The following is a 23,874-nucleotide window of genomic DNA, read 5'->3' as shown; positions in this document are numbered from 1 at the left end:
CCCTGAGCGGGTCCGGAGCCGCGTGGAGAGGTCGCATCTTGGGACATGGAGCGCAAGCTGCAGACCTTTTACCAAGCTCGGTAACAGCTATCATTCTGACGCTTTGTCCCCTCTCTCGTGCTTTCGTAGCAATCCGTCCTTCCTCCCCACCTCTTCTCTGCGGGCTGACAGGATTGTGTCCCTTGGAGAAGAGGAGGAGAAGCCACTGAACTGCATCACCAACACGTGGCAGGTCCTGCGTTTGTAATGTAACACAGACAGCACAGGGACCAGCAGTGTACCTAGAGAAACCACATCTGCAGACCAAGGGAGGAGAAGGTTGTTAAGCAGTGGGTTTAATACACAGCAGGTATCCAATGGATACAACATAAAGTTAATTCATTGGGAATTGTAAGGAAGCAACAGTTGTGCATTGTTGGGTTTTTTTGCTTGGTTTCACCATGTACAGATTCTTGAACCAGGCCTCTTGCCATCAGGGGTCACTGCTCTTTGTAACTGGGGTTATTCTCTTTAAGCAAAACAAGGGAATCCCTATTGGGTTAGCTTAGAAACTTTTTAGGCAAGAAAAGCACTAGAGAGAACAGGAGATAGTGCCATGAGATCAAAGGCAGAAGAGTGTCAATCAGCAGGGAATCTCCTCATGCCTTCTCTGAGTGGTGTCTTCTCATCCAGCCCCCATGCTGCTTTTCATCAGCTGCTGGCAGCTGTTGCCCTCTCTGCTGTACACAGGTGGTTGTCATGGACACCAGATGTTTCCTTGCTTTTATTTCTTTTTTTCGGCACAAGCTCCTCTCCCACACCTGAGATGTGGCAGACTCCTCGCTACACAGCCTCGAGTGTCCTTCCTGTGGAGCAGGGCCTGAACATTGCCCCTACAGCTGCCGACTGCTAATGAATTGCCTCCTTCAGCTGGTGAGAGGGGAGAGGCTCACAGCTCCAAGACTTTCTTCTCACTCATCTTTTGCAGAGAGCAGAGTGCCTGCAGCAGAAGCCCAGCCTTGGTGAGAGTCATTGCTGAACAGAACTCCAGGCAGGAGGAAGGTGCAGCGTGACAGAAGCAGAGGGGTCAGAGGAATTATCTGCAGGGTTGCTAATTGCCACCAAGAACAATACTGGACTTCCATGGCTTGCTTTGGATGAAGGCTGCTGCTGCTGGGTGTTAAGCATCAGGCTAGTAACTGCCAGTCATTGTAAGCAATTCCTCCCACAGCTCCTGTGAACTCATGGGGAGTTTGGTGAGGGGTATGGGGATGGAGGGTTACAGCATGGCACAAGGTTTGGTGCAGTTTGGGGTACCATGGTCCAGCTTGCAGCAGGTGAGACCGGGTAGAGCTGAACTTTTGGGGACACTGGGTTGAAAAACCCAAACTTCTGGGGTCTTGAGGCAGATGGGACCAAGACATGAGCTGTTCACAACCCTTGATCTGGCTGTGCCAAAATCCCAGGGTAAAGCCTGATTGTTTGGCTCTGGTTATGGTGCTGATCCTAGCTGAGATGGGAGCTGCTGAGCTCCTGCTGTATCCCCAGCCTGGCAGCTGCATTCCGGGGACATTCTGATACCTCTCATATCTGTAAGGTGTCCCTTTGCTCTCACCTTGCCAACACAGTCCGAGTCCTGAGTGCTCTGTCACCTGATTCAAGATTTTAGTGCAGGAGCTGTCACTGCTGAGCATTAGAAAGGAAGCCAAGGGGGTGGCACTGTCACCTGGAGCAGCTTCCAAAGGACAGCAGCACCAAATGGAGCATTAAAGGAGCAGAGCCTGGCTCACCCAGACTGGCTGGCAGCATCTGCAGCCTCTTAGCTTTGCAGCTAGAAGGGAGGTTAGCAAATGTGGTACAGAAAACAGACCTAGACATGAGCTTTTCTGTCTCAGAGCTCACAGGGACACAAACTACTGGGCAACAGCAATAAGAGAAAAATACATTTCAATCAAATGACTGCAAAAAAAAAAGTATAATTCATCAAGTTTTGCAAACTGTATGAAAACAATCCAAAAGTGACACAAAAATATATGTAAGTTTGGAAAATACTCAAAGAAAAAGGTACAGATCTGACAAGAGGGACACAAAGGACCAATGGTTAAAAGGGCAGAAACATCAAGGACATCGTGGCAGGGAAGCAACCAGGACAGCTGTGTCATCCTCTAGTGTCAGTTTGTGGCTCTAGGGTCTGGCTACAACCTGATGAGCTGGGGAGGACATCAGGTCTGAGCTGCAGAACAGCCTGAGAGCAGTGAGCCAGCTGTGAGCAGCACCCCAAGGGCAGGGAGCAGCGAGGGGTGCCTTGTGCTGCTGCCAGGCAGCAGAGCTTCCCTGAGGCCCTTCCTGGGCAGCCCTGGGGAGCTGTGGAAGGACTGTGGCAAGCAGAGGGCTATGAGGATGGACTGCACTGTGGGGTGAGTGTGCCTGGCTGGGAGGCAAAGCTTGGCCTTTGGCTTCTAGAGCCTTCCCAGGCCTGGAGTCTGATGGGTGGAGAGCACCTCAGTGAGACCTGAGGCTCTGCTCAGCCACAGCAGAGACTGGAGCACTGCTGCTGCTGGCAGCCAGGTGAGAGCAGGGTCTCCTGCTTCCCAGGAGAGGGGCAGGCTGCAGGGGGTGCTTGTTCATGGGATCACCCCTAAAGGGTGCCTGAGGAGAGGACTTCAGCACTTCCAAGTGCACCATCTGTAAAGGGAGGTTGCTCTGCTCCTGGGCAGGGCTTGCACTGATGCAGACTGAGAAAGAGCAGACTAGCTCCAGTCCCTTACTGGGAGCTGCATGAGAGGTACAGGCTGCTCTGGACTGGGGCCCAGTGGAGCTTGTTCTGCAGAGGGAGAGTCCCTGGCAGCTTCAGCCCTTCCCTTAGAATAGAGCACAGTCAGAGGGTGCTGAAGGACTGCGGTGAGGGTGGGTGGGTAGCCCTTTGTGAACCTTGCTCCTTTAGAGAGAAGCTCTGTGCTGTCAAGGATGTATCACTGGTTCTGCAGGTCATGCCTGACCTGGGTGGGCTGTCAGAGCTTTCTGTACCACCAGAGGGGACAAAACAGACCTTTGACTTCTACCAGGAATGTCTTCTGAAGGACCCAGAGCCAGCAAAGCTTCTACCAGTCACCTATAAAAGTCATTGATTGGAAGAGCTTCTCCTCCTCCTCCTCCTCCTCCCTGTGCAGCTCTCACTAAAAAAGTCCTTGTGGCCTGACTGGCTCTGTCCCCCAGCCTCTCTAACGAGTAACTCACTTGGCACTGCCTGTACCCCATGGAGCAGCCACTTGTCCTTGGGACTGGTGTTCCTGAAGACAGGACAGGACCTCCTCATGCACAGCAGCAAAAGGAGAGGAAGACTAAAAAGTGGGCAATAAAAAGGTCATTCTAGGGAGCACACAGCCAGAGCTTCAAGCTCATTATCATCTGGAGCTCTCTGTGTGGGCTAAAACAAAGAGATTAAAAGATCCATCGTGTAGCTGGCTTTGTTTTATACACAACTCATACACACAGCTCCAGCCTGGGACTTCAGAACAAAAAATCCACTGCTGTCAGGAAAGCTTTTTTTGTTGTGCAAAACCTCCCTCCCCCCCTCCCCTGGTCACCTTCAGCTACTGAGGGTCTTTCACACACACACACGCACACAAAGGTTCCTTCCAACAGGCAAGTTGGTAAGAAAGAGTCCTCCCTATGTACAGTGGGTTAGAGAGAAGCTGGGAACAGTGCTGGCAGGAGGCACCAGGAGCTTGCCTCTATCTGGAAGTGTCCATGTTCTCCTCCTTAAAGTTACTGCAGTGCTCTATAACTTTCCTATGGATAAACAAGGAGAGAGGCTTTAGTTCAAGGCCACTGCACCACAGCTGTGTGACAGCAACACAAGACTTGTCCACAGCCTGATCCCTGCCAGGGTGTCACTGCAGCCCCTGAGATGTGCACCCCACCACAGGTGCCCCTCTGGGGTGTTCATCCTGCAGGCAGGAGCTCACAGCCTGCTAGGGACTAGTAGCTGCAGCTGGCTTTGGACCCCCAAGAGCTCTGGGGTGAGTGGTCCCACAGGATTCTGAACAGCAACGCTGGAGGCTCCTGGGGTAAGATTGCTGTTAGCTGTGAGGCTTCCTCCCCACCCAGTCCATCACCCCTGGGTGACCCGTGTGTACTGCCCACCCAGCAACACCTCTCTAGGCTTCTCTTCTCACCCTCCTTGTCCAGCTTTGCCCCTCTGTTCCCTTCTCACCCCTCGTGCACATCAGCACAGGCCCCTCTCTGGCAGTCCTGAGCTGCATGTTTGTGGCGGTGCAGTGAGCTCCTACCTGGCCATCTCCTTGGTCTCCTGTCGTGCTGAGGCCATTTTGATCATGTCCTTCAGAAGGGGAATCCCCCCTTCCTTGATCAGCAGTGGGCAGTACTTGTCAGCTGCAGAGGAAAGAATGCAACAGGTCCTGGTGACCCTTCCAGGAGTGGTATAAAAAGGGGTCAGGAGGGGACAGAGAAACCATGGCCTGAGAAGCCAGCCAGCTTTGCTTTTGTTATGGAGCCAGCATGCCAGGGGTGCCCAGGCTGTGGGATTGACAGACACCAAACAGCTGAGAGCCTAAGCATAGGCCCAGGAGGCTCAGACGGCTTCCTGTGCACGAAGCTCACTGGGCCTTGTTTGGCTGTGCTGCTGGGACAGTCCTGTTGCAGGTAGAGGCTCTCTCTGCCCTCATGTCTAAGCTGGGAAGAGCTCCTCAGCCAGCAAGCTCAGACCTCTCCAGCTGCAGTGCAGTGGATGAGATGCCCAAGAGGGAACTTACGGTAGACAGAAACCAGGTTGTAGAGCGCCCACGTGGCCCAGTGCTGGCTGACTGGGGAGATCCCTTGGGGGAGTAGCCGAAGGATTGGCTCAAATGACCTGTACAGAACAGTGGGGAAGGGGTCAGCAACCCAGGAGCTGCTTCTCTCAGCACCTTTGCCTCTTGGAGCAGCCAGAACTCTGTGCTCATGGATACCAGAGCAGGGAGCCCTTTGGCATGGGAACTGTCTAAATATCCGTCCCAGAAGGGTAACAGCTCCAGGAAGCCACCTGCCTTTTAGAAGCAAACAGCCCTGGGGGGTTGCACACAGGGAACCTGTAAAACCCTTACTGAAGAATAACCCTGAGGAGGTTTCTCCTCCACTCTAAACAGCACTTCCATGCTGGGCCATGCCCCTTCCCTTCTCTCTGCTGGTGCTTGCTTCCTGTGACACTCCTGGCTTCCAGGTGAGCCCAAACTCCCCTCTCCCTCACCTGTAATTGATGTTTCTCCTGGAGTTGATGTCCCAGCTCTGGATGGCTGCCCACATCCTCTTCACAACCTCCTCTCGGTGGGGCTCACAAATGCCCCAAGCCTCTGGCCCATCAAACATGATATGGGATAGCACACCACAGGCATTGTAGGACACCTCAATCCCATCTGCTTTGCTCTCCAGCAGGTTGCTGCCAAGAGAGAGACCATTTAGTGGTTTCAGGGCCTGCAGGTGCGGCGGGAGCAGGGCTGCAGAGCAGGGCCCTCACCTGAAGACACCGATGAACTGTGCTGTCATCAGCTGCGGGCGCAGCTCCCGCACCTCAGCCACGTTGCCCAGCAGCCCCAGCATGTTGCGGTGCAGCTCCTGCTTCTCTGGGAACTCCTGAGCAAGCAAAGGACAGCATGAGCCCAAGCGGGGCTCTGCAGAAAGGTTGAGCGCTGCAGGTAAGAGCTGTTCAGCAGATGCCGAATGGCACCACTGGTGTTAAAGGGATATGGGAAAGGACAGAGCTGAGGCCACTCTTCTGCTGCTCTGCCCACAGGGCTGTGTGCAGCCTGGGGACAGAGAAGCTGGCTGGGGTCATGGGGGTGAGAAAAGAAACCTTGTGAGCTTTTTGTTCTCTGTGCAGCACAGGCAGAGGTGCCTCAAGGACCTGCCCAGACAGCTGCTGCACTGCTGAGGGCACCATACTCACTTTCAAGCACTCCAAAAACAGTTTCATGCCACTGTAGTTGAGGAACATCTCACAGTTGTCAGGGGTCTCATCAGTGATGTTCCAGAGGGCACTCCAGGAGAACTCCATCACTTGGTCACACTACAGAGCAGAACAGGAAGGGATGGGAGCAGAGCTTTGGCAATGTGGAAGCCCACGAGAACCTGTGTCTGCTGTCACCCTCCAGAGCTCAGGGCTAAGGAAAGTTGCTCACTTTCAACTTGCCAGCGAATGGGGGTTTGTTTAATTATTTTTGCCTCCCTATGGCCTTCCACTGGCCTCTCCCTGGGACAAGACACTCTGCAGCATCAGCAGGGGAGTCTGATGTCTGTCAGAGGAGCTTAGCTGGCTCTGCACTGCTCTCCATGCCCCTGACACGTGCTGGGGAGGCACTCACCGTTTTATCAGCCAGTTTCTTCTGGATCAGCTTCAGCATTGTCTGTGGGCAGAGCAAGGAGCAGAGTGACAAGCAGCTCAAGAACCAGAGCTACAACTACAGCCAATCTGTGGCCAGCTGCAGTTTTGGTCCTTTGCAGAACACCTCCTTGGTCCATTCTTTGCCCTAGCAGGGCTGGGTTATGTGCAACAGTGACGGCACTCAGAGCTGAGCCATGTCACAGTCCCTGAGCTGTCCAAGTTGCAGTCAAGTCAGTTTTGAGCTGTGTGACAAGGTCTGGCATGTGGCCTGACTGCCCCAAAGCAGTGGCCTCTGAGAAGCTGAGGGGTGTGGGCTGGCATGAGCTGGGAGGCTGCTGCAGAGTTTTTAGGGCAGAGAAGGAACTGCTCACAAGGTGGTACCAGGTCTGGAAAGGAGCCAATGTGGTGGAGAGGTAATGTCTGAGGTTTCACAACTGCCCTGCTGCCACAGCCAGCTTGCTTCTGACTTCAGTGCTGGTCAGGCTGCAGGTGCCATGTGAAGGGGTGAGCATAAGGAAGGGCTGGCACTGCTGGGGCTCTGCTCCCCTCCTGTCACACTGTGAGGCTGGATGCCTTTGCTGGGCTGCTGCAAGGGAACTGTGCTAGCCTGGGTTAAGGACAAGCAGACAGCGTGGGGCCATACCAACCATGACAAACCCCATCTTGCCCACAGCTTCCTTGTGGTCGTTGTCCACCTGGCAGACCAGGGCGTTGCAGAGGTGCACAGCGATGCGCTGGATGGACTCATCCTGCCGGCTCTGGTTGAGGATGCTGAGCAGCAGCTCGTTGACTCGGCGGTACTGGAACTCCAGCTCCTCAGGGATGCTGAAGTTGCACAGTGTCAGGCAGCAGTTCCGCTGCACCTGGGTGGAGAGTAAGGGCCAAGGGGCCATGGAAACCTGGGCAGCATCTGACAGTGCCCTGCTGCCTGGCACTGAATCCAGCTCCTGCTTGCCTCCAGCACGGTGCCCTGGTCCTGCCATGCCAGTGCCCTGTGCCTTCTGCCACCCTGTTCTCAGTACCCACCCTCACCCAGTGCCCACCATGCTCCGCACCAGCTGCTGGCTGCCTGCAGGCTCTGTGGAGCAGCTGCTGCTCTGCAGCCCAGGGGGCACTGTGCCAGCTCACTTCCACTGCTCTGCAGCAGGGTAAGGAGTTTCCTTCTGCTGCCTCAGCTCTCCCAGGCAGTGCTGCACACCCATATGTCACACACCCCTCTGGCCACTGGCACCAGAAGCAGAGCCTTGCTACCAGCACCTTCCTCCCCTGCTTCTGGAGACCATCACCTGGACCCTGCGTGCAGCCACCACCAGTGTGGGCAAGGAGCTGCTCTGGAGTCTGGCTTGGCTAACATCCTACAGGCTTTGATGCCCCAGGTGCTAGCAGCAGGCTAGAGGTGTGGCAGAGGGCTGCTCTCACCGTGACCTCCTGGTAGGCCTCCATGCCGTTCAGCACCACCTGGATCACCTGGCGCCGAAGCCGCACGCTCTGCTCCGTGCGGTACTCTGAGTTGGTCAGGTAGAAGAGCGCCGCGCTGCCGGTCACCTGGATGTTCTTGTCATCCTTGTGGCGCTTCAGGGCTGTGATCACCAGCTGCAGGGAAGCAACAGGAAGCCTCAGTGCCACTGCTAAGCCACACAGTGACTGCTGCATGCCTGAAAGGATTGCGTGGCACAGGCACCGCAGGGAAGGTGCCGTGAAACCGAGGTACCCAGAGCCACGGTGCTGAGATGGTGTCCCAGGGGAAGAGGAGACAGTGCAGAGTTTCCCTGGGCAGGGGGCTGCAGAGGCTGGCAGGGGGCTCACCTGGAGGGCTCGCAGCAGCTGGCTGCAGCGCTCGATGCGGGCGATGTCGAAGAGCAGATTGATGGCCCTGGAGGTGATTTCTGGCCGGTGCTCAGTGTAGGCCTCAATGGCGTTCAGGACCTGCTCCTCGTTCTTGTCTCCACTGACCTGGCATGGGGGAACAAATAGAGTCAGGCAGGAAATGGTGAAGCAGGGAAGCCTCCACGAGAACGGAAAGATCCAAGGCTACAGCCTCCCTCTGCCCTGCTAGCAGGACTGGGTCCAAGATGAAAGCAGAGATGGAGTCACTGCTCAGCCTGGAGGAGAGATCCTTTGGGACAGAATATTCACAATGAAGACTTCTTCCTCTCCTCAGATCCTTTTCTGACAGTCCCAGACACCCTGGCCCCTTGGGCAGTGTGACTTCTCCAGGCCCCTCTCCAAGAGGCACCTTGAACCCTTCTGCAAGCCCCCTGGGGTCCCAGCCTTGCCTGCTGGCAGTGTTCCTGCATTCTCAAGCAGCTGCTGAAAGGTCAGAACTCAGCTGTCACACCTGAAACCCTCAGAACTCCCCTGCCAGTCAGCAACTGTCACTCTCTCAGCCTCTCCCGGGTGCCAGTGCCCTGTGCCCTTACCTTGTAGGCTGGGATGTGTGTCAGGCGACACAGGGAGGTTTCAAAGAGCCCCAGGAACTGGAGAGGTCGTTTCAGGCCCCGGAAGGGAGCAATGCTGCTCTTTGCTGGCTCGATGCTGAGGCACAGAAGAGACCGCTGCTGTTGGCACTGTCCAGCCCCTGCCCCAGCCCTGCTGAGAAGGAGCCAGCACTGCCCCATGGTCTGCTCTTGTTCAGGAGGTGCTCAGGGACTAGGAAAGCAAAGCTCTTGGCTGGCTGGGCAACCAGAGCTTCAGACTGAGATGCCCCAGGGTCCAGCTCACAGCTGGAGATGTGCCTTCAGACTGTGAGCTCTTGAACCACTCAGCCCTCCTGTGAGCATTCATCTGCTAACCCAGTGCAGAGAAGCTGTGTCTGGAGGAGCCTGGATTTCAGTGAGGGTAAGAAAATGTTCTGTGTAGAACACAGGTAAGGGCTCTGGAGTCTTTTCAGAAGAAAGAGGAACTCTGCAAGAGATGCCTGGAGGAATGTGTGTGAAAAGCCCAACTGAAATGCTTCTGCAGGCATGGAAGGGACACAGGATCAGTGTTTATCATTCTTGGAAGTCCCTGCCTGTGTCTCATACAGAAATCACAGTGAGTTCCCAGCCCGACAGAGCTGTCTCCTGTTGCTAGCATTAGTAAGACCTGCAGGGTTTGGAAACAGAGCAAGGAGCTGCTCCTGACTGCTCTGTGCCTGACCCATCCCAGCAGAGCTCAGCACCGCTGCTCCCTCACCTTGTCTGCCCCATCTTCTCCTCCATGCTGGGGATGGTGCAGTTCTCCAACATGGTGTGCCCTGAGATGTCCAATGAGCTGAGGTTGCCCAAGTGCTCCACAAAGAGGCTCAGCACCCTCCGGGTCAGCTTGAACTTGTAGTAACTGGAGAGGTGGTCTCGGGAGATGTCGAGGTGCCTGCAAAGGGCAGAGAGCAGCTCAGAGCCTGCCAAGCACCAGCTGGGGCTCCTGCCCCTCACCAGGGTAAGCTGGCAGCCAGCTAGAAGCATCACTCCGTTCTTCCTTCCTTCACAAGGTACAGCAGCACAGTGCTGAGGGACGTGGCAGCAGGACCTGGCCCTGTGTCTAACCTCAGCAGGCAGCTACCTGGCAGAGGTCTGCTCAGAATGGGCCACCAGGAACCCTGTGGCCACAGCACCACAGCATTGCTCCAGCTCAGTCCCCGCTGGGGGTTACAATGCACTGAAGGATCTCTGCACCCCCAAGGCCCTTCTCACCAGTTGTTACAGTTTGTGTCTTTCCCACTCTTCTCTTTTCTCCCCCCAGGCTGTTACCCTGCCCTGATCTCAAGCAGGTGTTCAGACATTTTTTCTTCTGGGCAAACCCTGACACCAAGGGAGTGCTGGGACAAACTGAGGAGCCACCACATGCAGGTCTCTCACACGGCAGAGCCTGCTCTTGTCTGCCAGGCAGCAGCTTGAGAGAGGCTTTTCTGAACTGCCCAGGACAGGAGCTGGCATCCCACTCACAAAGTGTCTGCTGCCCATTGTGGGCCAAGCTTCATTGCACATCACTGGGAGCTCCAACACCTGGATTTGGAAAATGCTATCCAGGGTGCAGCAGAGACTGTAGGTCAGGTATGACCATGGGCCTGTCTGCTGGCAGCACAGGGGACACCTGAGCCACTACAAAGCATCTTTCCTGGGAGGACCTTCCTTTGGCTTGGAAAGTCCTGCATCCCTTTCCTGGTACCTCTGCAGTCTGACCACAGCTGTCTGCTCTCTTGCAAGAAGTCACCTCCCTGCTAGCAGCCCTGGGGCAGGGGCTCTGCACTGCTCCTTCCCATCCCTGCTCGCGTGGCCAGCAGACAGGCTGAGCTCACAGCTCTGGACTGCTGCTGGGCACTGGCTTGGAGCCTAGTGTGGCTGCCACTGCTGGATGTGCACACAGCTGCAGAGCTGCTCTGGGCACCTCTCAGTTGGGGTGTGGTGAGGTGGGAGGTGGTTTGGTTTGGCTTGTCTGGGGGTGTGTGGTGCATTTCCAAGAGGGGATGTGTGCCAAGTGGTGTCAGACACTGAGCTGTTCCTGGCAAGGTTCATAACCTGAAACCAGCTGTGGGTGGCTTCCTGGCAGCTGGCAAGGAGAGCATTCCCAGGAGACCTTTCCCATCAGTGGGAAAAGGATGGACAGGGAAGCTGCCGGCTGCTGACCTGAGCTTGTGAAGCTGTGCGATCACTTGGATGTGCTCTTCTGAGAGGTCCATGTTGTACAGCACTACGGAAACCAAAGTGTCCTTCCACTGTGTCAGGAAGCCAACATTGCTCAGCTGGATGCCAGAGAGGTCCAGAGCTGCCAGGGAAGCCAGGGGCCGCAGCAGGCTCTCCACGTTGACGCCATCGATCAGCCGGCCCAGGTTCAGGAAGCGCAGGCGGCTGAAGCCCTCGAAGGTGAAGTCCTTGACCAAGACCTGGCGGGTGGGGTTCACCAGGCAGTCATCCTCACAGCCTCCAGGGTTCTCCTCCTCGTAGAAGATATTGCAGCAGCCAAAGAGGCTCAGGGAGATCAGTGTGTGGCTGAAGCTCACCAAGGTCTGCAGACTCTTAGCTGTCAGCTTCTCACAGTTGGTCAGGTAGAGCTCAACCAGATCCTGGAGGATGGGAAATCAAAATTAGAGATGCTGCACAAGCACAGTGCCCACCCTGCCTGCTCCCACACCTCCCAGAGGGACAGCCTGAGGACAGCCAGCCCAAACCTGGCCCCTGGCCCCACCCCAATCCCTACAGCTGCCTGGCAGCTGAGCAGGGAGGAGCCCAGGTTGTCCAAAGGAAAATGTGGCCAGTGAAGAACAGAGCCTTGGGAATCTCTGGGTGCCAGGGATCCCAGCTGGTGCCCAGGCAGCTGTGCTAGAGCCTGCCAGTGCAACACCACCTGCTTCCTGATGGCCTCCAGGTCCTGGTCCTGCACGACCTGCTCCCGCAGGTGGATCCGAGCCAGCCTGGTGCTGCGGGGGTCGGAGAAGAGGGTGAAGAAGCTTTCATGGGGCTCAAAGATGCTGTCTGTCTTCACCAGCTCCACGTACCTGTGGTGGGGCACTGGGGTTAGCACAGCAGCACACAAGGGCTCAGCTCCAGTACCCTCACTGGATCAGGTGCCTTAGCACAGAGACTCCCCTGTGGGTGGCAGGAGCTGGCCTGGCATGTCTGCCTGCACACAGCTAAGGGCCCCCAGGCACAGCTCAGGCAAGGCTCTGTGCAGGGCCATGGGGTTTGCCCAGCTGCTTAAATTTAGGCATTTTTCAGAGAGGTGGCTGGGCAAAGCCCTCTGCCAGGCTTTGGGGGCAGGACCTTAGCCAAGAGGATTTGAGGACCAAGTGTACAGACTCCTGAAAGCAGTTTGCTTTGCAAAGCTATGGGAGCAGCAGCCTGCAGACCCAACATCTGTTAGCACTTTGCACCCCCAGCTCTGCTCTGCAGTGCCTCAGTGGTGGGAAAAGGGAGAGGCTCCCTTGCTGCCTACTGGTGTTATAGGGCTGCAGGGACTGCTTCACTCTAGGGGTAACTATATGAGAATTCTGACGTCCATGGAAGCTGAGCTGACAGCAGCCCAGCAGCCCCTGGGAACTCTTGCTCCTGAGCTCAGTGCAGATCCTCATTTCCAGCAGGAGCAGCCACTGGAAGGGAACTCCCCACTCCTTCCTCCCACTCCTCTGCCACCTGCCCATCACTCTCTGGAGCTGTGTTCACTCTTCCCTGAGCCCCTGGCTCCTTCCCACAGCAGCAGCAGCCCCTGCTCAGCCCCCAGCCGTACTCATTGACCAGCTTGTCGCAGATCTCGCTGGGAAGGAAGATGTCAGGGTGCAGCCTCAGGGTCTGGTTGTCCAGCAGGTAGCAGAGGGTCCCCTCCAGGTTGCGCAGGCAGTAATCTGTGCACAGCCTCATCAACGACTCGGGGCTGTCGGATGCCATCCTAAGGGCACTTCTGGGGAGGGCAGGAACAGAAGGAAGCTTGGAAATCAGCAGATTCTTTCCTCAGGTGAAGTTCCAGGATGGATTTCACAAGGCCATCAGGAAAGCTATGAGCAGAGGGGAGGACAAGCTGCAGTGAGCAGGGCACAGGGGCAGGAATCCTGCAAGGCTGCTGCAGCAGCAGGCTGCTGTCTCTTTGCAGCACATCACTTACTGACCTCCAAAAACCTGCAGCAGTTTGGCCTCTCTGGCATCATTCCCTTAACTCCTTGGTATCCCTACCCCAGGGGACACTGTGGGGATGAGCTGATATGGAAAATGTTTGGAAATGAGGCTACAGAGCAGAAAAAGCTTCCTCAGTGCATGGCTTATCTGGCTGACAAAGGCCCTCTGGAGAAGGGAAGTGGCAGAGACCACAGTGGTTAGGGGGGTTGGATAAACCACCAGAACACTGTTAGGATGATCCTCTGTAAGGGCCCACCAGGATCTGGCAGCCTCCTATCTTCTGCCTGCAATTCTGTTTGCCACCATTCCAAGTGAAGCTTCCTGTTCAACGGAATGTTTCATGCATGCTCTTGACTCAGGCTGTGAAGTAGATCAGCAGGCAGAGGGAAGCCCTTTGAGATGCAGGTGTACAGGCAGCTAAAATCAGTGAAACCCTGGCTCCTGAGGCTGAAAAGGGGAAATCCAGAACCCACAGCCCTCTGGAGCTGTGGCAGGAGAGGAGGCAGGGATGGAATGGGCAGGGCACAGAGCATTGTCTTGCTGGTTAGGAGGTCCTGGCTAAACGAACTTAGGTAGGAAGAAGCTGTTCTGTGCTCTCCTTCACCTCCAGAACAAGTCCCTCTCCCAGACTTTGCCTGCAGCTTGCTTGAGACAATCTTTCCAGAAAGGCAAGACCAGCAGGAAGATCTGAAGCAGCTGGAAAACGTGTTCTGCTATCCCTACTAGTTCCCCTCTGCCTGCAGCGGGCAGGTCCCGCAGCCAGCAGGTCCCGCAGCCAGTGTTCTTCCACTGTTGACTTCATGGCCAGAGAACTCACAAATTCCCACTGACAATCTACTGTCACATGCAGCTGGAAAGAGCCAGTGCCTGGGACCTGTCCAAGCAGTTCAGGGCACCAAAGGGCAGCAGCTGCCTTCCTGAGGCCCTGACAACCCTCAGCTCCCCTCTGCTGAGACCAGCCCAATGTGGCTGTTGGACCCCAGCTGCCCTTCAGCTTCTGAGCTGCCCGTGCTCCACCAGCAAACCCTCAGAGCTGAACAGAGAGAGCAGTGGCTCAGCCTTCCCACGCAGGGAACACCAAAGCGGAGCCCTCATCCTCATGCTTTATTGTGGGGATCTGCACAGTGCCCAAAGCTGCTGCTGGGACTTGTGCACAGCACAGGACACAAAACAGTCTCTCTCTCTCCAGTGCTTCTTCCAGTTTACTGCTCTAATGGATTTGCTGTCACCTCAATGCATGAGGGACTCGAGTCCCTTGGAAACAGCATCAAACCCAACCAACCCCTCAGCAGCGTCCTTGGACTAACTTCACCCCTACTCAAAGGAACCTACAGCAGAGGCAGCTGTGCTCTCCCTCTCAGCAGCCTCCCAGGTCCTGCCAGCCTCTCTGGCAAGCACTGCTCCAGGGCACACCTGCATTGGTGCCTCAGGCTGGGCACTGCTCCTGGCACCCCTGGGGCCAGTCTTGCCGAGATCTCCTGCCTCATACTCCAGAACCATCTTCCCTCCCAGCCTCTCCCTCCAGCCAAGCCTGACTCAGGGTGGCTCTGTGCCAGAAACATGGCATTATGCTGCTGCTATGAAAATGGTTGGCAGAGCTACCCAGCACCAGGGAGCTGCCCAAGCAGAGGGCAAACGATGCAGGCTGACACTATCTGCTCACAGCCACTCCGGAACAGCAAACTGCTGTAAATGCAGAGTCTGGCACAAGGAAAACTGCACTGTCATTTTAGCTGGGCTCTTGCAGCTGCAGATTGCTCTGGCTGCATTAATTAATTGATCACCACCGCTCACGCAGGGAAATAACATCCCTGCCCCACAGCTGGGAAACTGAGGCATGAGTGGCCTGAACTGTTCCCTGGCCCAGCAGAGCTGTGATCTCCAGTCCTGACCTGCTGAAACTGACAGGGTAAATGAGACTCCTGCTGCCCGGGAAACCTACTGATCTTTGTACCTGCCTGCAGGGAAATGCTGTCTCAGATGGCTGAATCAGATCATGCATTTCTTCCCCAAAGCTCCCTTGCCCAAGAGGACACTCCTGCAGACCCCAGGTTTGGTGGGCACCAGGGATCCGCCACTGCCAGCCCTCAGCAGTGTCTGTCAGCCCGCGAGCCCTATCCCCAGCCCGCAGGCAGCGCTGGTCACGATTTCAGACCCTCCGTCGTTTCGCCGACTCGGGGCTCCGGCCCCGCTCCGTGAGGCGACATTCCCTTCCAGAGGCGCTCAGAGGTCACCTCGTCCGGTAGTGCCGAGGCTCCTCCAGGCCGGGCTGCCGCGGCCCAGGGCCCTTCCTGACAGAACCTGGCTGCTCCCGGTAGTCCCGGTGAGGTGATGTGGGCTCCCCCGAGCGGCACCAGGCGACGCTGCCGGGGGCGGCTGTTCCACGCGGGCCGGCGCTGCCTCCCCGGCCCTCCGCGGGCAGACCCGGTGCCCCCGGGCAGGGCAAGCCCCGAGGGTCGGACTGAGGAGGGGGGCACCGGCACTCACCTGGCGCCAGGCCCTCGCCCGGTGCGGCTGAGTGGGAGCGGCGGGAGTCCCGGCTGGTCCCGGCGCCGCTCCCCGGGGCGGGCAGGGGGTCCGCGTCCTCCTCGGGCCCGCTCCCCCCGCCGCGGCCTCCGCTGTCAACAAACGCCGCCGTCACTTCCTCCAGCCGGGCCTCCCGCACCGGAAGCGCCGCCACTTTCCTCCCGGAAACACCGGCCGCCCCGGAACGCTCGGGCCATGCCCGCACTCCCCGGTCCCCGCCGGCGCTGGAAGGCAGCGCAGGGCTCTCGGGCGCCGGCTCTGCCTCGCGCGCCGTGACGTCACGGGGTGCGAACGTGACGGCACGGCCGCGGCGCGCACTGCGCTGCCGTCCCCGCGCTGCCGCGGGATGTCCCTGCGCGGTTCGGGGTGCGCGGCTGCCGCCAGGCGGGAGCCACCCGGCGGGAGCCACCCGGGGTTCCTCACGCCGCCCGGACCCCACAGCCCCGTGTCTGCCCCTCGGGGGGGGCCGCCGCCACCACCCTGGCCCTCTGTGAGCGCGCAGCCCGAGCCGCTGCCCACACAGACCTCACTGGCAGCCGCCATCGCCGTGGGCCCCGCTCCCGGCGGCCGTTCGCACGGGCCGTAGGCACTAGACCGGGGAGAACGCAGCCGCCTCTGCGCTTTCCGCAGTACTCTGAGCACCAGCGGAACCCTGGTGACCAGCGGGGTGTTAGCTGAGGCAGGCAGTGCGGGCAGCGCCGCGGATGCCTGGGATGGAGCCCGGGCGTGAGTGCGGTGCCGTGGCAGGTCACGACCCGCAGCAGTCCCGCCGCTGGCGAAGGTGCCGGGCCCGAGCCCGCATACGGTCCACTGTCCCCCGAGCCAGCCCCGAGGCCGGCCCCGAGGCGGGGCGGTGCCCCACGGCACGGCCCCTCGGGAGGCGGAGCCGCGGTGCGCAGCGGGCGGGCCCGGGGCGGGCGGCCGCGGGCAGGCTTCCAGCCGGAGCGGTTCCGCGGTGCGCGGGGAGGGGGCGCGGGGCAGCCATGTCGCGGTTGCACCAAAGCAGGTCGGTGCTGAACGCTTTCCTCTGTCCGCCACTGCCGGGGTTGCGGGGTGGTTGTGTCTTGTGGGGTCGGCTAGGGCGCCGGTAACTAAGCTTTATAACAGCCGCGATTCCGCTTCCCTCAGGATCGCGGACTTCCAGGAGGTGCTCGGAGAACCCACGGTGGCGCTGGCCAAGCTCCGTGAGCTCTGCTTTAGCGGTGAGCGACCCGGGGCGGTGTCGGGACCGGCTCCGAGCTGGGGAGGGCGCTGGGTATTGCCGCAGCCCTGTGGGGGGTGCCCGCTGGCGGTACCCGGGGCTGGTGCTGCCCCCGCGGGACTCGGGATCTGCGGTCAGGCCCCAGGGTGTCCTGCGGCCGGGGGCCACCTCTGCTCCCGCCAAGTGCTGCGCTGCAGGAGCTGTTGCGGGGCGGCGGGGCTGCGGCCCGGGGCTGGCGGTGTGTTTTCAAACTTGGTCTGCGTCAGGCCGCAGCGGTCCCTCCCCACCCGGCCTTTGGGCACAGCCACAGACATCCAGGCAAACCCTTTCTTCCCCTTCCCTGGGACGCGTCTGGGTTCCATGGCTTCTGCTGTGCCCCCGCGCCTCACCTGCTCGGTCCCAGCTCTGCCTCCACTGCCTGCCGCAGGCACCCTCCCCATGGGAGCCGGCGGCGGGTTGGGCACCGCGGGTAACTCGCGCTGGGAAAGCTGCTCGCCCCGGGCAGCAGGAGCGCTGTCCTGCCTCTGCCTGCGGGTACCTTAGCAGCGCTAACCAGGCTGTTTTTCTGCCCCGTGCTCCGCAGGGATTCCCTTCGATGGAGGGCTGCGCTGCCTGTGCTGGAAGGTGGGTGTCGCGTGGGGTGGTGCTGGGGGTGTCACTGGGGTGCTCTTGTGTTTGTGCATGGTGCTGGGGGCTGCTTAAGTACAGATGGTATTTTGGGGTGCTTAAAATCCTAAACAAAACTAGATGCAGAGCTGAAAAGCCACTCCAGTTGGACAGTAGTTTGTGGAGGTCAGCATTGGCACCATCACAGCAGCATTCCGTGACAGAGGGCAGCCTGGCTTCAGATGGCAGACAGAGCCTGGCTACTCTTTGCATGAGAACAGCCTTGAACTGGGAGTGCTTTTCAGTCAGGTTTGCTATTGATCAGTCCCACAGATCTGTCTGTCCTGAAAACCAGTCCCCAAAATATCCCTGACTGTTGCTTGGCACAGTACCAGGATTCTGGAGCAGCCTCCCAGTGTTTCAGAGCTGTTGTAGCTGTAGTTTGCTCATCTTGCTGGTCTAGCCTCTCAGTCTCCAAATGCTAGCTGCTGTGCATCTGCCTTCTGTACAGATCCTCCTGAACTACCTCCCTTTAGAGAAGGCCTTATGGAGCTCCTTGTTGAAGAAACAGAGGTGAGGACAGTGCTGCTTGCCCCTCTCTATCTAATGATACCTTCAGAGAGGGAGAACAGTTCCTTAAATAATTCAGCACCTTCATCAGATGTTCTGGTGTGGAATGTGTTGTTCTGCCTGGTGGCTTGGCCTCTGCAGCTGAACTCAGGGAGACCCAGATGCCTTCTGTCTGAGCAGGGTGGGACAGAGAGGTCTGGATGGGTGCTCCTGGGTACTTCTGCTTTGGTGCAAATTCCTCTTTTTTTCCGTAAGGGATCTGTATTCCCAGTTCCTCAAGGAAATGATTATCCAGCCTGGGATTGCCAAAGCCAACCTGGGTGTCTCGAGGGAAGATGTGACCCTGGAAGATCATGTGAGTGCTGTTAAACCTCTGTGCTGCAGAAAATCCCTCTGGGCCACAAAGTGTTGTGTGGAGCCTGGACCTCTGGGCCCCTTTTGGCTCAGCTCTTGGGCTGAGAGAATTTTGCTCTGCTAGCAGGAGAGATGGGCCCCCGGTACCAGCCTGGTGCTTGTATCATGGTAGCCTCCAGTGTGACTCACTGGCAGAACAGCAGGAGCTCTGCAGAGAGCAGTTTCCAGCTGTGAAATACCTGCTCCCCCCTGGGGCCAGTGCCCAGGCTATGGGCTGCTAGGGGAAGGGAGAGGCTTCCAGGACTGCCTCCAGCAAGGCCTCCCTCCTGGGCAGTCACGTCTGTGGGTGGACTTGGAGCAGGAGAGTCAGGTTGGACTTTGGCAGGCCAGAGCCTGACCTGCTGCTGCTGGCTGGTTCCTGCATCGCCTGGCTGCCTTCTCTGAAAGGGCTGTCAGGAAAGCCCCCGTGGGGGCAGGGAGCCAGGGGACTGATCAGAAGTCTGTAAAGTGAGACAGCTGCTGCCAGGGCTCCTCCTGACCACTTGACTTCTCTGCTAGCCTGCAGTCACCTAGGACCTCTGCAGACCCAGTTTGTGACATGCTACAGGCTGCCAGGGTGCAGGGCTCGGAGCGTCTTGGAGCTTTGCTGCTGCTTTGCGGTTTTTTTCCCCTCTCTTGGTGGCTAACTTCACATGGATCTGGAGGGGGCTTGGGTTTGTCTCAGAGGGATGCTGGTCAGGTGCAGGACAGGCTGCTCCTCTGCTTGTTCTCTCTGCTGGGCACAGCAGTGCTGCTTCCTCAGTCTTCCCAGAGCTGGAGATGTTTGTAGCTAACAACCACAGCTCCTGAGTGCTGTGTGGGTGGTGGCTGCTGCCCTGAGTACAAAGAGCATCTGCAGTGTGCAGGCTGGCAAGGGCAGGATGCCTCCTTTGGGAGCAAAGCTGTTCAGAGGCAGGTGAGAAGGGGTTGGCATTGTTGGCTTCTGCCTGCTGGCTCCTGTCGCCAGCTCTGAGCCACGTCCTGCATGCTGGCTGAAGAGGCAGCACTGCATGGAGCTGGTGAGAGAAGGGAGATGTGGTGTGCTGGATGCCAGGGGGGCAGCACAGATGGTCAGTCCCTGAGCATTCCCTGGGGTGCCTGTGAAGTGCTGCTTGTCTGTGACCCTCCTGCAGCCTCTCAACCCCAGTCCAGACAGCCGCTGGAACAACTACTTCAAGGACAACGAAGTGCTGCTGCAGATAGACAAAGACGTCAGGTGTGTGAGCCCCAGGCCCTGCCCCTCTGCCCGCCTGGCACCTCTGGCTGTGCCCCCACGGGGCAGGCCCCGCTGACACCCCCCCCTATCCCCCCCAGGCGGCTGTACCCCGACATGGCCTTCTTCCAGCGTCCCACCGACTACCCCTGCCTGCTGGTGCTAGACCCCCAGAGCGAGTTCGAGACCCTGCGCCGCCGAGTGGAGCAGACCACACTGAAGGCACAGCCTGTGGCACGCAGCCGCAGCGGCTTCACCAACGTGAGGCATGGGGGGCACCCGGCAGGGCGGGGCTGGGCAGGGCACTCACCTGGGCAGGGCAGCCAGCCGGGCAGGGCAAGGGCGCTCCCTGGGCTTTTGCTGTCCCCAGCTGTGTGGTGGGATGGAGACCATAGCCCAGCACAGGCTGCCCTGCCCCACAGGTAGAGCTTAGGGCTCTGCCAGCATTAGGGCTTCACTGCCTTTGGGCTGCCCTGGTCACTGCCTGCTGGCTGGCAGCTGCCCACCTGCGTTGGGGGTTCCTGTGTTTTGAGAGTCAAGCTTGTCATGTGTACAGAGCTGTGCCAGCTGGGTGCCCTGCCCCAGCCCAGGCCTTGCCTCACCCTGCAGGTGAGCTCCCCTCTGAAGGCAGCTCCCAGCTCCCTGAGCGAGTACGAGGTGCTGCCCAACGGCTGCGAGGCTCACTGGGAGGTGGTGGAGAGGATCCTCTTCATCTATGCCAAGCTGAACCCTGGCATCGCCTATGTGCAGGGCATGAATGAAATCGTGGGGCCCCTGTACTACACCTTTGCTACAGACCCCAACAGTGAGTGGAAAGGTGAGAGGCTCTCAGCTGCTGCCCTGCCTGGGGCAGGAGGCTGCACTTAAACAGCTGTCGCCTGGTTGAGCTGGGCCACAGAGCACAGCAAGAGATGAGAATTTGGGGGGGGGCACAACAGGAGCTGGGGGTGGTTTTCTTGCAGAGCATGCTGAAGCAGACACATTCTTCTGCTTCACCAACCTCATGGCTGAGATCCGGGACAACTTCATCAAGAGCCTGGATGATTCCCAGTGTGGCATCACCTACAAGATGGAGAAGGTCTATTCTACCCTGAAGGAGAAGGATATGGAGCTGTACTTGAAGCTGGTGAGCAGCAAGTCTCTGAGGCTGTGGGGATGGGAGGAGTGGAGCTCAACAGTGCCTGTCAATGTCAGCCTGTACTGTTCAGCTGTTCCTGTGCTTGGCTACAAAGTGTGAGGGGCAGGGAGGGCTCTGCCTGTAGGGCACAGAGACTCTTACCTGTGAGTTGAAACAGTCTCTCCTTGGGGTAGGCCTGGAGCAAGCTGGCACAGCAAGGCTCTGCTCCCCTGCCTGCCTGCAAGCAAACAAAGGCTGCTGGAAGGCTGCCAGCTGAGAGCCTCAGGTGGCTTGGCCACAATCCCTACTCACCTGGGCCAAGGTGCAGCTGGAGCTGGAGGCTTTGTTCTCTTCCAGCCTTTTGCTGTAGGGTTCCTTGGGATCTGAGGTGACAGGAATTGTGTCTCTGGAAAAGCAGACTGAAACACAACTCATCCCCCAGCACTTGTGCTGCCTCTGGCTGCCCTGGCAGCACTGACTTCAGACTGCATGGAGATCATGCCAGAATTAAACTTAAATCCAGGAACCTGCTCCATGCTGCTCACCCAATTCTTTTGTTCCCCTTCCTGCAAAAGGCTTGAGGTGCCCTTGGCTGTGGTCAGTTTGTAGAACTTGTGGAAGGCAGCTTTTGCTGAGAACATCTCCAGCTCTCATAGGCCATTTAGTGGGGGGAAAAAAGGGATAACTGGGACATGACCCCCAGTGCTGGTGCTGGCTGATCCCATGGGGAGAAAGTAAACTGCTTACAGTCAAGCTGGCAGGAAATGGTCTTGGCCATGCAGCTGCTCCATAATATCAGCAGGATCCTGAGCGTGTTTGGCCTTGACTGGGCTCACAGTCCCCGGCTTTGGACCGCAGAAAACAAGAAAGCCTGGGACTGGAAGTGCTCAGGGTGTGTTCCACTGACATCAGTGTGAGGCCTCCTCTCTCTTTGTTTCCTTTTGTGACCTGTAAGTGCAGGGCTGGAGAGGAGAGGAAATCCTGAGCAGCCAGCCTTCTGCTGAGGGGGAGGGCTGCAGCACTCTGCAGATAAAATGCTTCTGGGATGGGAACGTGAGAGGCCCTTGGCAAGCTGAGGGGCACCAACAGAAGCAGTGCTGCTGTGCTCCCTGTGCAGGCAGAGCAGTGCTGGTTGGAGACCTGCAGCAGGGAGCTGCTCTGAGACCTCTGCCCAGAGTCTGCGGAGGGGGCAGCAGGGCTGCAGTGGGGATGGGTGGGGGCAGCATCCTGACTGGAAGCAGTGCCCTGGCTGGGGCTCACTGCCTGCCTGGTGCCTGTCTGGCAGCAAGAGCAGAACATCAAGCCCCAGTTCTTCGCCTTCCGCTGGCTGACGCTGCTGCTGTCCCAGGAGTTCCTGCTGCCCGACGTCATCCGCATCTGGGACTCGCTCTTCGCCGATGCCAAGCGCTTCGACTTCCTGCTGCTGGTCTGCTGTGCCATGCTGACGTGAGTGTTGGGCACCTCTGCCATGCTGATGTGAGTGTGCCCCTGCTGCAGCTGGCAGAGCCTGCTCACACCTTGGCAGGGGGGTTGGAGTCGCTGCTGGCATGGTGCAGAGCTGTCTTCAGAAGCCTGCAGCAGGCCAAGAGAGTCAGAAGCATCTGGAACCTTTTCCCTCTCTCAGGCTGATCCGGGATCAGTTGTTGGAAGGAGACTTCACTCTGAACATGAGGCTGCTGCAGGTGAGGATTCTACACAGGGGGCACAGGGAGCACTTTGCAGAGGTTTGAAGCAGTAGTGTGGGAGAGGATGGTGGTGGGAGAGGGGGGTGCCTGGCTGGAGAGAAGGACCCACCCTCTGGTCCTTGCCTGCAGAGGGACTGCAGGGCTCTTACAGCATACTGAGTGCTGCAGCTGTGCACCTGCTCCAGCCTGCAGAGGAGCTCCCACAGCTACAGGATTATGTCCCTTGGTTTGCAAGTAGTGGAGTAGGCTCCAGCAGAGCTGTGGAGTCTTATGGAACATTGGTTGGCCAGAGGCTGCTGTTCAGCTGTGGGACCTCAAGGCTGAGAACACCTGCATTGCACACCAGGACATTACTCTGGGCTGTGCAAGATACTGCCCTGATAAGGCACTCTGGCATGGAGAGCCCTTCAGTAGGCAGCTTGCTGTGCCCTTGGAGGATAGCTGGAAACCTTCCTGAAGGGTGCCCAGGCTTGGTCAGTTCCCTACCAGGAAGTGTTAGCTGCTGAGGGAGTGACTGAGCCTGACAGTGTTACAAGGGCCCAGGGGGACTGGTGGCAGGGCTCGTCCTGCTCCAGTGGAGCAGCGGCCAAGAGGCTCTGGGTAGCCACTTACAGCACTCTGCCTCTTTGACACAGGATTATCCCATCTCGGATGTTCACCTGATTCTGAAGAAGGCAAAGGAACTTCAGGACTCCAAATAGTCCATGAGCCCAACAGAAGTGTTAGAGAAACTGGGGGCCCAGGAGGTGCCCCCACACAGTGTGGTGCATTCCAGCTCCTAGTGGTCTCTGCAGGACTTGGGGTTTCGTGTTTGGGCTGCTGGCCACCTTGGAGACTTCCTTCTACTCTTATTTATTAGGTCAAGGACTGATGACTTCCCCATCTAGTTGGGTCCTGCACTCCAGATCTTTTTCAAATCTCAGATGCCTCTGTGCTGCCAAAAGCAGCTCTTTGTAATTATTTTAATGACTTTCAGGCTGGGGAGAGAGGAACCATCTGCGCACATTCCTGCAGCAACACATGGAGCAGTGCTGATGGGGAAGGGCCAGGCTGAGGCCAGTGGACTTTGATAAGTGAGCACAAAGGGTCCAGTGGATTTTCATGGGTGAGCACAAAGGATCCTCCTGCTGTGAACAGATGAGTTCCAGTGAAGTCACAGCCCCAGGATTCATCTCCCTTGTGTCTGCACTTGGCCATTCCTGGGTGTGCAGAGACTGCCTCAGTTTGTGGTGGCTGCCATCTGACACTGCCAGGTCAGACTCCTTTGCCTGGGAGAGAGGCCTTGAGAAGCTGAGATGGGAGGACAAGGCTGCAGCTGGTGGCTTTTGCACTGAAGCTGCCTGGATCCAGAGTTGCCTTAGCAGCAGGGGCTCCTGGAGAGCAGCCCTGGGAGGGCTTTCATCACTGGGTGGTTTGAAGCCTTACTACACACAGCCTTAGAGCAGGAGCTGCAGGGGGGCCTGGCACTGCTTTCCTGGCACTGAACTGGAGCTTGCCCAGCCGCAGCCAGGCTTCTGAACTACCAGAAACGGGCACCAAATCCCTGCCATGAGGACAGGTGTGGCACAGGGTCTGCCTGGGCCTGCAGAATGTTGCCCTGCACAAGCTCTGGTCACAGGAG

The 23,874-nt window shown here is 57.9% G+C and overlaps 2 protein-coding genes across 3 annotated transcripts; one reads left to right on the top strand and one right to left on the bottom strand.

Moving 5' to 3' along the window:
* Positions 1-3,564: 3,564 nt before the first annotated feature.
* Positions 3,565-15,440, bottom strand: ZER1 (zyg-11 related cell cycle regulator). Its single transcript, XM_054393263.1, has 16 exons — positions 15,430-15,440; positions 12,560-12,824; positions 11,681-11,831; positions 10,963-11,399; positions 9,533-9,709; positions 8,779-8,893; positions 8,165-8,311; positions 7,778-7,951; positions 7,006-7,221; positions 6,339-6,380; positions 5,924-6,043; positions 5,495-5,610; positions 5,228-5,416; positions 4,755-4,852; positions 4,272-4,374; positions 3,565-3,771 (listed from the first exon to the last, which is right to left on the bottom strand). The coding sequence occupies exons 2-16, from the start codon at positions 12,715-12,717 to the stop codon at positions 3,714-3,716; spliced, it is 2,301 nt and encodes a 766-aa protein (XP_054249238.1). The 5' UTR covers positions 12,718-12,824; positions 15,430-15,440; the 3' UTR covers positions 3,565-3,713.
* A 1,011-nt stretch (positions 15,441-16,451) lies between these two features.
* On the top strand, positions 16,452-23,087 carry TBC1D13 (TBC1 domain family member 13). 2 transcript variants are annotated; one of them, XM_054393280.1, is made up of 12 exons: positions 16,452-16,474; positions 16,597-16,670; positions 17,253-17,293; positions 17,787-17,848; positions 18,101-18,200; positions 19,372-19,454; positions 19,553-19,712; positions 20,061-20,268; positions 20,414-20,577; positions 21,854-22,014; positions 22,193-22,250; positions 22,889-23,087. In XM_054393280.1, exons 1-12 carry the CDS (start codon positions 16,452-16,454, stop codon positions 22,952-22,954), a joined length of 1,200 nt encoding a protein of 399 aa, XP_054249255.1. In that variant the 3' UTR covers positions 22,955-23,087. The 2 variants fall into 2 exon arrangements, with proteins under 2 accessions (XP_054249255.1, XP_054249256.1); XM_054393281.1 differs by lacking the exons at positions 20,061-20,268; positions 20,414-20,577.
* The last annotated feature ends 787 nt before the right edge of the window (positions 23,088-23,874 follow it).

Source organism: Indicator indicator, chromosome 28 (assembly GCF_027791375.1).
Source record: "Indicator indicator isolate 239-I01 chromosome 28, UM_Iind_1.1, whole genome shotgun sequence".
Classification (NCBI taxonomy): domain Eukaryota; kingdom Metazoa; phylum Chordata; class Aves; order Piciformes; family Indicatoridae; genus Indicator; species Indicator indicator.
The sequence above is the reverse complement of the archived record's forward strand: the minus strand, read 5'-3'. Positions and strand labels throughout refer to the sequence as shown.